This window comes from Lithobates pipiens, unplaced genomic scaffold (genome assembly GCF_037356315.1).
Source record: "Lithobates pipiens isolate NorthernLeopardFrog02 unplaced genomic scaffold, aLitPip1_a1.2 Scaffold_16, whole genome shotgun sequence".
NCBI lineage: Eukaryota > Metazoa > Chordata > Amphibia > Anura > Ranidae > Lithobates > Lithobates pipiens.
The window spans coordinates 420,312,587-420,326,989 of NW_027507748.1; the positions used below are offsets into that span (position 1 = coordinate 420,312,587).

Below are 14,403 nucleotides of genomic sequence, written 5' to 3' on the forward strand. Positions count from 1 at the left end.
CAGAGAGCCATTTCTGTTAATCTTAGAGGACAGGGTAGTACTTAAGACTGATCCTAGTTTTCTTCCTAAAGTGGTGTCCACTTTTCATAGGACACAGGATATTATTTTGCCAACTTTTTTCTCAACCTCAGACAAGGATGAGGCGAGATCTTTAAGTTTGTTAGACGTCAGGAGAAGTCTATTGATTTTTTTAGAAGCCACTAAGGTCTTCAGGAAGTCAGACTCACTTTTTGTTAATTTTTCGGGCGCCCGCAAGGGCTGCAAGGTGTCCAAAGCGTCTATCGCCAGGTGGATACGAATGGCGATAGTTAAAGCCTATGAGTTAGAGGGGAAGCAGGCACCCTTAGTTAAGGCACACTCTACAAGGGCGGTTTCCGCATCATGGGCAGAGAGGGCTGGAGCCTCTCCGGAGGATATCTGCAAAGCAGCAACGTGGTCCAGCTACTCAACGTTCGCAAGACATTACCGTCTGGATTTATGGTCTGATAAAGAGCAGACTTTTGGACGTAAGGTCCTCCAGGCAGTGGTCCCGCCCTGACAAGGTGAGCTCCTTGCTTATCATCTCAAAGGCTGTCCTGGAAGACGATATGAGAAAACCGGAGTTAGACTTACCGGTAACTCTTTTTCTAGGAGTCTTCCAGGACAGCCTGGCTTCCCACCCAAAGTTGTTTAAATTGGACTAAGTGGTGAGGATGTGTATTAACATGATTGTTAGTGTGTTATGTCTTTCAGAGCCTCCCGGCGGTTCTTGGAGTAAAACTGAGGAGGGCCTGGAGGACCACACCTTTTATTTAATTGGCTTGACGTGTTTCCTGTCCCGGAGGGAGGAGCCCTATATCTCAAAGGCTGTCCTGGAAGACTCCTAGAAAAAGAGTTACCGGTAAGTCTAACTCCGGTTTTTTTAGTTTTTGTGTATATTGCAGCTTTTTATTGTTGCATTTTTGCTTTGTGCAATGAATCAGTTATATACAAATCTGTTTTGTGAGTAGCTGCCCAAGACAAATTCTCTCCGTACAGTAAACAGATTATGGGGAAATAGCACATATAACTGCATGTAGGAGTCATATGGAGTGAAATATGCCAACACATCCTGATTTTTTTTTTTTGTCCCTATAGTTAAGTTCCTGTTCCATTTTCACACATACTTATATTTCCATCTGTTTGATCTGAATATAACATATTCTTTATTAGCCCAGTTTTTCTTCTGTCATTCATTTCAGATTTGTTTAAGTTTTGCTAGGTTGACACGACCATGTAGAACACCTTGCAGCGCCCAAAAAGAGATTTCCTAAAATATTCCCTGTTTACGTAATGCAGACAGAAAGTAGCATAGTTTGTTCTTGATAGAGTTTGTGCTTTATGGCATGCCAGTTACTTTGCCTAAGACATGATCATGCTCAGCTTCGCTAAAAACATTGCAATCCCACACTTCAAAGTTTCCATAACAACAGAACAGAGTGCTTAGAAAGGCTCCATTGACAGAACTCAATAGGGCCTCTTTAAGTAGGAGAGAGCTGGAAGCTCCAAAGGAACAAAAGGGAGAAGAACACAGTCTGAAATTGATTCACAGCTTTCTAAATGTATACCCTTCATTTCTTCGTCCTTCTTTTAACTTAAAGTAGAACATATTTATTTGAAATGCAGATTAAAGTGTAACTCCACTTTTGTTGAGAAAATGACAATCTCTCTTGATCTGTGTACATTGCAATGGTTTTAACAAACTTTGTTGCAGCATTCTACCGTTTTCTGAAAGAATACGTGTTTGTTTCACTGGGTCCTTTCCAGGCTGATTCCTGACTAGGGGGGTCTGTGGTCATTATAACCACCTGGTGAATGCTCAATGTTCTCAGTGTCCTTTAGAATTAGTTCATTCGTATGAGGTAGTTTACCAAAAAATGAAATTCCTATTGCAGGGTATGCCTAAAATTTTAGTCCAGACATAAAATTAGTGAGCCAATCACACAGCCAGGCATAGGTGTATGCATAGGGTGTACCTGGGCCCACCCTAATCACCCATGGTTACCAACTGTCTAGAATGTTATGCACATTATTGGGATGTATCTTCTCCCCCTACCTCCTCCCCCAGCAGTTTCGAGTGCTCCCAGCTCTCAGGAGAACTGCGTGAACATCCCCAAGGTGGACTCTGCTTCCTCCTTGATTTCTTCAAGTACAGCAATTAAGTTTGTGCAGGATCGGGATGCGCCTTTCCTTGGAGATCATGCCAGGCCCACCTTCTTTTGGTGGTGTGTACTGAACAGAAGAAGTCAGAGGGAGTGTGTGCTAAAATGTATATGCAGTGTGTGTGTGTGTGTGTGTGTGTGTGTGTGTGTGTGTGTGTGTGTGTGTTTATATAGAATTATTCACACCCTAATACAATAGGCTGCGCACACCTATGCAACCAGGCAAGGACATTTCTGAGGTCTGAGCATACACCAACAGTGTACAGAATGTCTCCATATTACCATATTGTGTTACATTTTTTGACAGTTACAGAGGCTGCAGTTTGAGATGCAATAGGATATAATAATTATAAATTTCAAAATGGATTGCTTACCAATTGTAAAAGCTATATTTTTTTTTTTTTTTTTTTTTTTAATGAATGTGAAGTTCTCCTTTAGGCACCTTTTTAAGCTTTTATTGTAAGGCTGAGTTTTTGTATTTTTTGTTTTTTGTATTTGGGGTTATTTATATGCTCTCTGAGGGCACATAGGTGCCATTGCATCAGTTTTCTCTAGTGCACATGCACCGATTTCATCGGCACAAGCAGGGGACAGGGGATATCTCCAAAACCATGCAGGTTTAGGAGATATCCTGGTTAGCTATAGGTAAGCCTTAATATAGGCTTACCTGTAGCATCAAGTTTAAAAAAAGGGTTTACAACCACTTTAAGTGAAGATATTATCATATGTGTAATTAGTAGTAGCACATAAGAATGCTTAAATTGGTATGGTCTATAGTTTAAAGCAGAATTCCACCATTTTTTGTTTTTTTTAAAGTCAGCAGGTACAAATACTGCAGCTGCTGACTTTAAAATAAGGACACTTACCCGCCTAGCGCGCCCGCGATGTCGGCACCCGAAGCCGAATCTCTCAATCGGCTCTCGGGTGCTGCCGCCGCCATCTTGGGTATGGGAATCAGGAAGTGGAGCCCTGCGGCTTCACTTCCCGGTTCCCTACTGCGCATGCGCGAGTGGATCCGTGTGTTTCCCAGCAGACAGCGGGGGACCCGCAGGAAGTGACGTAAATATCCGCAGATTCTGCGGATATCTATGCCGGAAGTGTGTGCAAATACCTGTACTATAAAGGTATCTGCACCCCCCTCCCCCTGAAAGGTGCCAATTGTGGCGCTGGAGGGGGGGAGGGTTCCGATGAGCGGAAGCTCCACTTTAGGGTGGAGCTCCGCTTTAACTCCTATCATAACACCAGGAAACCGTGATTTCCTTTTTTCTGGATCAAACCAAATTGGACTTATTGATGTACTGTATAGTCCCACACAAGCAAAGAATCACATTTCTGTGCATATACAGTACTTTTATGCTGCATTTTAAATACAAATAGTTTTAATGGAGGTACTCTCTTTGGATATTTTGCTAGAGGTCCGTCATCTTTTCTTAGGACAGGACAAATCTTGAATCATGTTGATTGAGTTATTCAGCTTTTACGCCTTGGTTCAAGGCTTCCATACAGCTAAGCATCTTTATTCTTCTTTCTTCTCAGCCCTGTTAAAACACATCTAAACCCAATCACTAAAATTTCATGTAAGCTTTATCATAATATCATTAAAGCCTATCTATGATCAGAAGTTTAAAGTGGATGTAAACCCACACATATATCCAGTGAAGTGAACAGCCTCAGATGATACACAGATGAAACAAATCTCCCTACATAAGTTTTACTTGTATATCTGCTCTCTTCAGCTTTCTATATTCTTTAGAATGTTCAGATCCTGTTAGATTTTCTCTTCCTGTTTAGCACTGCAGTGAAGTCTAGGCATATAGCCAAGACAGCTGATTGGAGGAAAGCCACACGCCCCCCTCTCCTCATAGGTAGAGACTTTCAGAACTGTTTGTTGAATAGTTCTGCTTTCTGCTAATCTATTTATAGCTTCCTCCCCAACACAAAACTTGGACTGCTTTTATCTCAGTTGACGGAAAACTTCTCAGGAGTTATCAGGCTGATAACAGAAGAACAGAGCAGGAGAAAGCTGTGTGACACAGTGCTTTGAAGAGAGATAAGAAAACACTGTAGATATGGGCCCAGCTCAAATTTCATGAATCAGGTTTACATCCACTTTAAGTCAAATATTCATTTCCACATTGTATTTCACATATTTCTAGCCTACTGCTTTAATTCTGGTCCTGGCATTTGTAAGCTTACTTTTATGAAGACACCTACACATTTACTTTCTTAATTTCTGTGACATATATTCGCTATGCCATGTGAGTGGGTAGTTTTGCAGCACATAATTCACAGAGCCTACCTTCTAAATGCATGAAGGAAAATCTCTATGCATGAAGGTAAAAAAAAACTTCAGTATGCAGCTACCCCCACAGCCCCCTAATACATACCTGAGCCAAATCTAGATCTAGCGATGTGCACTGAAGCCACTGCTGTCTTGGCTCTCTGTCTCCTCATTGGCTCAGAGACAGCAGGGACAATTGTCTCCCGTTGCTTTCCGTCAAAACCAGTGAGAAGGAAGCGGGGGCTTGGGAGCAAGCACGCACAAGTGCCCCCATAGCAAGGAACTTGCTATAGGGGCACTCGCCAGGGAGGTGGAGCCAGGAGGGGACCCGAGAAGAGGCGGAATCGGGGCTGCACTGTGCAAGGATTTTTAATCAAGTTTTTTATTTTAAAAAAATTAAGCCTTTCATATCATTTTACCTCCTCATCATCATTATCAAAAAAGATTTTTAAACCATACATACCTTTTTTTCCAAGAGTTTTCAGGATAGTCCAGTGGCATCGCAGATTATTTTTCTCCTTACTATTCCGGTGAACAGTGCTCACATTATGTGTTGTAAGCACCATTCAGTACATTAGTACTCTGGGTCCAGGCTGGCATGATGAAAATCCAGTAAAGAGGCAGGTTCCGTGACAGCCATGGGCTGAAGGAAAGTGGATTAAATGACACAGGCTGTCATTCAACCCAGAAGACTGGCTCTGTCTAGTGTCAGTAAATATTTAATGCGGCAGGCAGCTCTGGATTGAGGATGAGTATTGCAGCAAATGTGGCATTTTCTTGTATTTGTAATTGTGCATTTTATTTAAAATTAAACTACTTAATGTTATTCTGTTAGGCTTTACATCTACTCTAACCACTTCAACTCCAGAAGGTTTAGTCCCCTTCATGACCAGGCAATTTTTTGCGATACGGCACTGCGTCACTGGCGTTGTACCCAAATAAAACGTTTGTCCTTTTTTTCCTCCCACAAGTAGAGCTTTCTTTTGGTGGTATTTGACCACTTCTGCGGTTTTATTTTTTGCGCCATAAACCCAAAAAAATAAAAAATAAATACTTTTGAAAAAAAAAAAAACACTATTTTTTACTTTCTGCTATAGAACATACCAATAAAAATGTTTTTAAAAAAATCTAATTTCTTCATCAATTTAGGTCAATATGTATTCTGCTACATATTTTTGGTAAAAAAACAAATCCCAATATGTGTATATTGGTTTATGCAAAAGTTGTTATGCAACAGGACTGCGATATTGCGGCGAAAAAAATCGAACACCTAACTGACACTTTTGACACATTTTAGGGACCAGTGACACTAATGCAGTGATCAGTGCTAAAATAATATGCACTGTCACTGTATTAATGACACTGGCAGGGAAGGAGTTAACATCGGGGTGGTTAAAGGAGAAGTCCAGCCTGAGCTTGTTTGGCTGGGCTTCTCCTATGGGTGACAGGAGTGCAATTTGTTTTGCATTCCTCTGACCCGTTTTCAGCTGAGAATGGTCTGAAGATCGCTCTCTGCCGATGTCACACAAATCAGTCCAGGCACCCCGTCATCCCGACTCTGGGAGCCTGGATCTGCCAGGTACCTGGACTGATGGCTGTCTCAGCCTCTCAGGTAGCCACTGAGACAGGCACTTCCTGCTCCTCCACAGCTCAGCGCTACAATGAGCAGAGCAGCTCTCCGATCGGGGAGCCAAGAGAACTGAGTCATTGGCGATGTTCGATCGCTCGGTTCTCAGTACAGAGACACTGGGGGACAGATGCAGCATTGGACCGATGCTGCATCCACCTAGGTAAGTATAATGGTGGATTCCCATACTTCACCATTAAATGTATTCCTAGGGAGTGCTTGCTAACTGTGGATGGGGTGTTTTGACTGGGGGAAGGTAAAGATCTGCGTTCCTGCTTAGCAGAAACACCGGATCAGTACATTCCCCTTGTTTGCATAGGCAGACCGCCATTCTACCTGCTGCCCAAACGATTGGCAGATACTAGGTATGTGATCTGACACAGAGCGGCCGTCCTGCTACAGTATATGTGCAATGGGCGGTCCGCATGTGGTTAAAGGAGAAGTACAGCCAAAGCAGATCGTTCTGTGACCTGTTTTTAGCAGACAGCAGGCTTCAGTCACAGAACTGGCCCAGGCTGGGGCAAGATCGCAACAATAGAGTAGGGATCTACCCACAACCCTGGACCTGCACCTGGCTCAGCCTCTCTGAGAGCCTGGGCTGGCCATTCCTGCCCCTCCACAGCTCAGCACTCCAGTAAGCAGAGCAGAAAGTCGGTGACTTAGACCCCTTTCACACCAGGGCGTTTTGCAGGCACTATAGCATTAGAAATAGTGCCTGCAATCTGCCCTAAAAAAGCTGCACCATTGTGTGCAGTGCGAAAGCCCTAAGGGCTTTCACACTACAGCGGTGCGCTGGCAGGATGTCAGGGAAAAGTCCTGCCAGCAGCTTCTTTGGAGCGATGTGTTTACCGCTCCTCCACCGCTCCTCCCCATTGAAATCAATGGGGCAGCGCTGTATTACTGCTGACAAAACGCCGCTATTGCAACGTATTGCTGGCGGTTTTAACCCTTTCTCGGCCGCTAGCAGGGCGCCTTTACCTCCACTAGCGGCCGAGATGTGCCGCAAATCCGGCAGTAAAACGCAGCTAAAAATAGCGGCGTTTTACCGCCCACGCTATGGGCGGTGTGGTGTGAAAAGGGTATTATAGTCACTCCCTGCTCACAGAATGCTGAGAACCAAGCGATCACCTGTGTTTGATCGCTCGTTCTTGGATCTGGCAGGGGATAGATGCAGAATCGGACCGATGCTGTATCCACCTAAATAACTATGATTTTGAAAAAAAAACTTCTCTTTTAAGAACGCAACAAACAATTCTAAGATGCTTTCAGCATCAGTTAGAATCAGACAGAGCTCCCTGTTGCCTAGAATCTAATAAGTTCTATAAAGCTTTCTTTGAGTGTGCAATATTTTATACCAATGTATTCTGTAAGTAAAAAGTGCCAGGAACTAAAGTACAAAAGAAACAGGATCTTTAGAGCTCATTTACACCTGTGATTTGGGCTGGACAGTGGATTCCTGCAGCTGGGATCACAGATGTGTGCATACAGTTGCAATGACAGGCTGACGGGAGCCATGGCTGTTTGCATGTATCCCCACAAGCTGATGATGAGCCCTGGATGCAATCTGTGTCCTGCCCTAATCACGGGTGAAATGAGCCCTTAGTTGTGTAAGTGCTTATTTAAGGTCAATACAGGTCATTCTGTACATTTATCAATACGATGAAGCATTATTTGACCCCCTGAACTGTTTAATAGTCTAGGCTTCTGTTTCTGTGTTTGTGAAATGTAAACGGATGACGATTATTAGTGGTTGCATGGGACATTATTTTCTTGTTTTCTTAAACCTGCATTCCCATAGCCTCTGTGCTGGAGTTATGTTTGCTGTGACCACATTTTTAACAGACTTATTTTTCTTCCTAACGGGAAGGATGATGTTCTGTCTCATATACAGCAGGCATACTTAGATGTTTCATAATGTGATTGCCACCTACTCACTGCTATTTATTCTTTCAGCTTTGTCTTTGATCTTATGTGGCCTTTTGCTAACTATCTTCCTGAAGCTTTTCTTTCATACAAGATTGATTTTATTCAAGCTTCTTCTAGAAGTGTATGAAATATTAATGTACTGTAACTGTCTAAAAAGTCTTTTTTAATGTCTTCTTTGAAAGTAAATGTTACAGATGAACTTACAATGATTTACAAAAGGCCTTTTTTTCTCTTTTTTTTTTTTTTCTATTAACGTTTTATGTTTTTTTTTTATATATGTGTTGAGATATGTGGTGTAGACTGCCGGTGGCTACAGCAGTTGCTGAGAGGCACTGCTTTGGGCACCACAGGTCCAGCTTTTCACTATTGCATACTGACATCTTTGCCCTTTGTTATTTTTTTCACTGATGAGATAACACATTTATTTTGGAACTTGCTAGTGACTGTGGTGCTGTTCCCAACATCCTATACCAGTATGGGCAAAGCACAAGTTTTCTTTAAACATGAATTTTGCAACTAGTGCTCTTGTGTAATAAATGTTTCTGCATACTTTACTTTTTTTTTTAAAGTACTGGTTTCTGTAAAAAATACAGATATATATCATATCTGCACTGCTTATGAACAAAACATGTTCAAAAAACTAAAGCACAGAAAAATTGGGTTGTAAGGCTTTGGCTCATAGCTTGGCAGAGCAGCTTCATTTTTTCCACTTGACGCTCTCTTTTTTTTTTTTTTCCAACCTGGCACTCGCAATGCAAGAGATTTTGCACATTCCCATATCCCACCTCCTACTTCCCCCTCATCACCCTTTTGTATGCTTAAGCCGTGCATCTGCTGCCATTAACCAGGGAAATTGTGACTCAAGACAGGAATCATAAAAAGCAGGGGCTTTACACCCATAAATTTTCAATTCTGAGTGGACAGATTTTCTACATTACAGGGTACAGTGCATGTGATGGCTCTGGGACTAGATCAGCCATCTGTCTTATAAGCTAATTTCTAGAAAATCTTGTTAATTCATTATAATAGTTTAAGTGACTGCAGTTTTTACTAAAGAAAAAAAACTTTTTGAATTACATATGTTGCAGTGTTTGAAGGCCTTGCTGCTGCTGGTTGGTCAGGCTTTAGTTAATGGCACAGCAATATATGATCTGCTATCTAATCTCCATACCAGTGGGAGGAAGCTAATGTGCATAATGGAAAATCTACAAAATCACATCTATTCTACACAAACGCCACACAGATCATGCCTAGTGCTTTTATTTTTGTCATCTTTAGCCATTTGAAGGGCAAGCAAATACCCATGCATGTTACATTTCGATGACACTCCATAATCCATTTATGCAATTCGGTCTCTAGCGCCCCATATGAAGTCGTTAAACCACATCAAGCTTTTTTTGCCTTTGGAATCTTTTCCAAGTCAACTTTCATTTTCCGCCACTCCCTCACTTGTTTTTCATCAACACAAATTTCCCTACTTGCAATACTGTTATTGCTTTCTTCTGCTCTTGACACAACCTTAAGTTTGAAACCAGCTTTGTATGACCTGCTTTTTTCTTTTGGTCCAGGATTAGAAGTATTGGGATCCATTTCTAACAGGATAAAAAAAAAGACTTGTATAGTTTTGATATTCCAGAAATTCATGATGTGACAGCATAGAGCAGCCTGTGTTAGGGCTCATAATATACATTCTACCAGTGCCCATGACAAGCAGCCTGCCAGTGCCCATCATGTACAGCCTATCAGTGCCCATGACATGCAGCCTACCAGTGTCTAGTAATGAGATGTCACGCTGTGTGTCAGAGCTGCATCTGAATTACCCTGCAGCTGCGGTAACGATGTCCCGCCTCCCACGACACATGGATCAGTGTGCCGTCTATCACAAGAGGCGGTCTAGGAGGTGGGACATCGTTACAGTGGCTGCACGGCGATTCAGATCTCTGACATACAGCATGGGTCAGAGGGGAAACTTACAGGGGCGCCGGGCGGATACATGTGCGGCACTCAGCGGGATGGCCTCACCCCTTTAACAGCTTCATTTTTGGGACTTTTTTTCTTAAGTGGGAAGTTCACTCAAGTATAAGCCAATCAGTCCTGCAATTCAGTGCCTGCCCATAAGTGCCATCAGTCGGTGCCACCTATCAGTGGCAGCCATCAGGCAGTGCTGCATAATCAGTGCCACCTATCAGTGCTCATCAGTGCTGCATAATCCCTGTCACCTATCAGTGTCCATCAGTACTACTGTCACATTACATTGAAAAAAAGTATTGTAAATCTGTATCGGCCAAGTACTTAAAAAAAAGAAAAAAGTATCGGTACTTGTACTCGGTGGTATCAGGACAACCCTACAGACAAAACTGTCACTTTTTAAACTGACTTTTTTCCTATCCTTCCTTCAGCCTACTAATTAAGTGGAGTGGTTAATTGGCCACAGGTGCTTGAGGCCTATATAACATTCTGTAGAACTCATTTTGAGCCTGCTCATCTTTGAGCTTGCCACCTTTTTTGCTTGCTGGAACTTGGACCAAGTGGAACTGGACTAAGTGGTGAGTTGAAAACCAGAGTTCAAAACGGGAGGTTATAACAGGAGTCCTCAAACCTGTAAGTAGTGTCTGATATTTCCTGTTGGCAATATTATTATTGTAACTGTAGGGGTGACCGTAGACACTGATAAGCCCTGCAAGTGTCAGATTGCATGGGAGATTGAGCAGAGCAGTCATAACAAGTTAACATAAAAAAGACTCACTGTCTAGCTGTGTATTGTGGAGTAACTTTTTTTTTTATTGGGAGTACCGTATATACTCGAGTATAGGTCGATCCGAATATAAGCCGAGGCCCCTAATTTACCACAAAAAAACTGGGAAAACGTATTGACTCGTGTATAAGCCGAGGGTGAGACATGCAGCAGCTACTGTTAAAGCTTAAAAGAGTGGAAAAGAGGGTCAACAATGCCCATCTGCAGCTGCATACCTCCCTGTGTCCATCCCTGTGTCCCGTCCATCCCTGTGTCCCGTCCATCCCTGTGTCCCGTCCCTCCCTGTGTCCATCCATGTGTCCCGTCCATCCCTGTGTCCATCGCAGCCTACCTGTGCCAATCTGCAGCCTCTTTGCCTTCTGCAGCCTCTGTGTGCCATGCCGCACCTCTCCTCCTCGTCTGACAGACGGCGGCCATTCCACTGTTCAAAAGCTGCGCCTCTCTCCGTAGTATGAGAATGAGCGGATGTCTGTGATAGGCGGAACACTGACTGCTGGGAAATTGAGTGTTCCGCCTATCATAGACAGGGAGGCGCGGCTTTTGAATAGTGGAATGGTCGCCGTCTGCCTACCTGATCTCCGTGACTCGAGTATAAGCCGAGGGGGGGCACTTTCAGCCTAAAAAAAGGGGCTGAAAATCTCAGCTTATACTCGAGTATATACGGTACCTGAGTATTGTAAGTATCTGAGTAGCGTGCATGTGTGTGTGTATACTTGTGGAACATTTTAAAATTGGCATCAGCCTCGGCACATTATGTTTCTCTATTTGCTCTACATCAGATAGTTTTAGATCTCCATTAATAAGTGTGTTCTCTAGTTTGGGATAAATCCCCAAGCAATTGGTCAACAAAAGTTGTAAAATAAATCAATCCTGGATGTTCTTTGCTTATCTGACTCATTGTAATGTTCATTATTTGCACATTTAACTTATTTTATTAATAATCGTGTGATGTAATTTCAGAGAGGCAACAGCAGCTGGATGAGGAAATGCAGGAACAGTATGTAGACGCAGGACACGATCTTCACATCCCCACAAACAGATCCACACAACCTCCTTCTGAGAGGCCCGGGGAAAGGCGTAGAATAGAGATGAAGAAACTTTATGGAGAGGATGCAGCGAAGATCCAAGGAATGGAAACTGCTATACAGCTTAATTTTGACAGACACTGCGATAAGAAACAGCCCAAGTACTGGCCAATCATTCCATTAAAGTTATAGTCCAAGATCTGAACACTTTTATGTGATATTGTCAGACACTGCAGCTGTAACAACATGTGAATTTAACAAAACGGCTTATGTTCTACATTGGTTACCTCTTCATTACTATAGCAATAGCAGAATACATTTATGGACTGTAAAGCTTCAACAGATATACAAGGCATAATGGTCTTTTTTTGTTTATATTATCTTTGTTCAGAATTTTATATTTGAATCTAGGTTACATATTATTGATTTTTCTTATTGTGTGATAACAAAAAAATACGTTAATAAAGTATCTATAGCAGTGCTAAATAGGAATACATTTCAAAAACCGTTACACCTAGTTGTAGAGATTTTCATTGGGATGGTTCCCTGTTGTTGATGCATGACAAAACACTGGGAAAAGGGTTAAGAGGTCACAAATTAATAGTTAGAGATCAGAAACAAAAACTTTTTTTTTTTTACTATCATTTCAAAAGTTGCAAACCCATGAAAAATCAGGGGCTACACAATGAAAGAACTCAAAGGTATGAATTTCTTATGGCTGTCAAAAAAAAACCCTGATGGGTTTTACTTCCTTTTTTGTTCCCTGCAAAGTAATAGCATAATGTGCTAGTATGCATCGCATACTAGCACTTTGTGAAATTTACCTGCAAATGAAGCCCTCGCTGTCCCTAGTGGAGGCCGCATCCATGTTTGCCCCTCTTCCTCCGGGGCCACGGACTCTGGCTCTTTGACTGGCCGGAGTCGCGTGTTGTCACTCCCGCGCATGCGGACTGAAAAATACTGAAACAAAAGCATCAATTGCAGCCAACTGTGCCCATCGTATGCAGACTCCATGCCCAGCAAATGCAGCCACCTGTGCCCATCATATGCAGCCAACTGTTCCCCATCAATTGTAGCCTTTGTGCCCATATGTGCCCCCTCCCCCGGCCGCTGTCTGCCCAGCATTTACCCCATTGTGGTGGCGTGTCAGGCGGCAAGTTGTGGTACGGTAGCGTGGCGATGGATGCAGGCCTCCTCCGTGCATGTCTTCTTCCTGTATTCCTTGGTGCCAATGGGATCCCCTCTGCCTTCAGCCAGTCAGGTGCCCGGTTATACATTAGCTAAGAGGTGGTTTTATGTTAGCAAAGCAAATATTCATTTGCTTTGCTAACACACCTGGGTGCACTGCGAGGGCAATGGTTTGCGCTTTCAGTGCACCTTTTTTGACGTCCTATTAAGGTCTATGGCTATAATCAGGTGCTTCAAAAACACCCCCCACCACTGAATTTCAGGCCCCCGTAGCCTGAATTAGGGGGTGGCTACAGCTGAAGCTCAAAAAAAGCTGATAGCTTAAAGTAGTGTGTATGGACACATGGGATAACACTGGCTTCTAGGGGCAGAAAAAAATTATGCTAGTGTGCATGGAGCTTTGCAGTTTGTTTGCCAGCAAATGGATCACATTTTATTTTACCAAGTAGAAAACAAAACACAGGGCCTGCTTTGTATCTTCAATTGTCTTTTGGTACAGTGTAGATATAATTTTTTTTTTTTATTGTTATATGTAAGATTTCCTAGAAAGGGTCACGCTCCCCCATACTTCTTTGATCATTAGAAGGGTATGGCCAAAGCCAGGTACTAGGAGGATGGTGAGTATTTACACTATTGATTTGATAGTCTGTAGTGTAGAAAGATGGGCCAAACTGTGAACTCCATTAAAGTCTACAGGAGCCAAACATGAGAAATCAAAGTTTCCATTTTGAAGGATTATATGCAAGTAATTGGCCATAAAAGGATATGGGGGTCCTGGTACTGCCCTGGGGGACATGCATCAATGCATTAATGTTTTTAAAACATGATCGATTTTAAAGGAGTAGTGATTAATGATGCTTGAAGTGAAAAAAATCCTTTACATGTAGTACCTGGGGGTCCCCTTAGTCTGCCTGTGAAGTGGCACATCTGTAGTATGTATGGAACACGCTGCTGCAAAAATGAAATCCATATCAAAGCACGTAGCCTGACAGGCTGAGCCATACCAAATGCCCTCGGGGGGGTGCTTTAGGGCATGGGGAACACTGCCTCCCCCACCCCAAAGCACCTTTGATGGGGACAAGGGCCTCTTCCCCACAACCCTAGGCTGTGGATGCGGGGGTCTGCGGATGGGGGACTTATGGGGAATCTGAAAGCCCTCTTTAACAAGGGGGACCCAAATCCTGCCTCATGTGAATGAGTATGGGGTATATTGGCTTCCAGGCCACGCTGCTTAACATATTGACTGCGTTTGGCGGACGAACAGCCTGCACAGAAAATGGTTGAAGTTCGAGCCAAACTTTTACTCTGCCCAACACTAGCAGAAAGTATTCACCTTGAAGGCTCATGCTGTTCATAAAAGGGTAAAAAATATTTCCATTTTTTTTGCCTTTTACACTCACGGGCCACTTTATTAGGTACAC

General features: G+C 42.9%; 1 protein-coding gene across 3 annotated transcripts in view; it reads left to right on the forward strand.

Annotated features, from left to right (window-relative positions):
- Window positions 1-12,305, forward strand: part of GEMIN8 (gem nuclear organelle associated protein 8) — a 69,909-nt gene extending 57,604 nt beyond the window's left edge. For all 3 annotated transcript variants that reach the window (XM_077482519.1, XM_077482520.1, XM_077482518.1), the window contains exon 4: window positions 11,730-12,305. In XM_077482519.1, coding sequence (XP_077338645.1) covers window positions 11,730-11,986 — 257 coding nt within the window. In that variant the 3' untranslated portion in view covers window positions 11,987-12,305. The remainder of the gene's footprint in view (window positions 1-11,729) is intronic.
- Window positions 12,306-14,403: the final 2,098 nt, after the last annotated feature.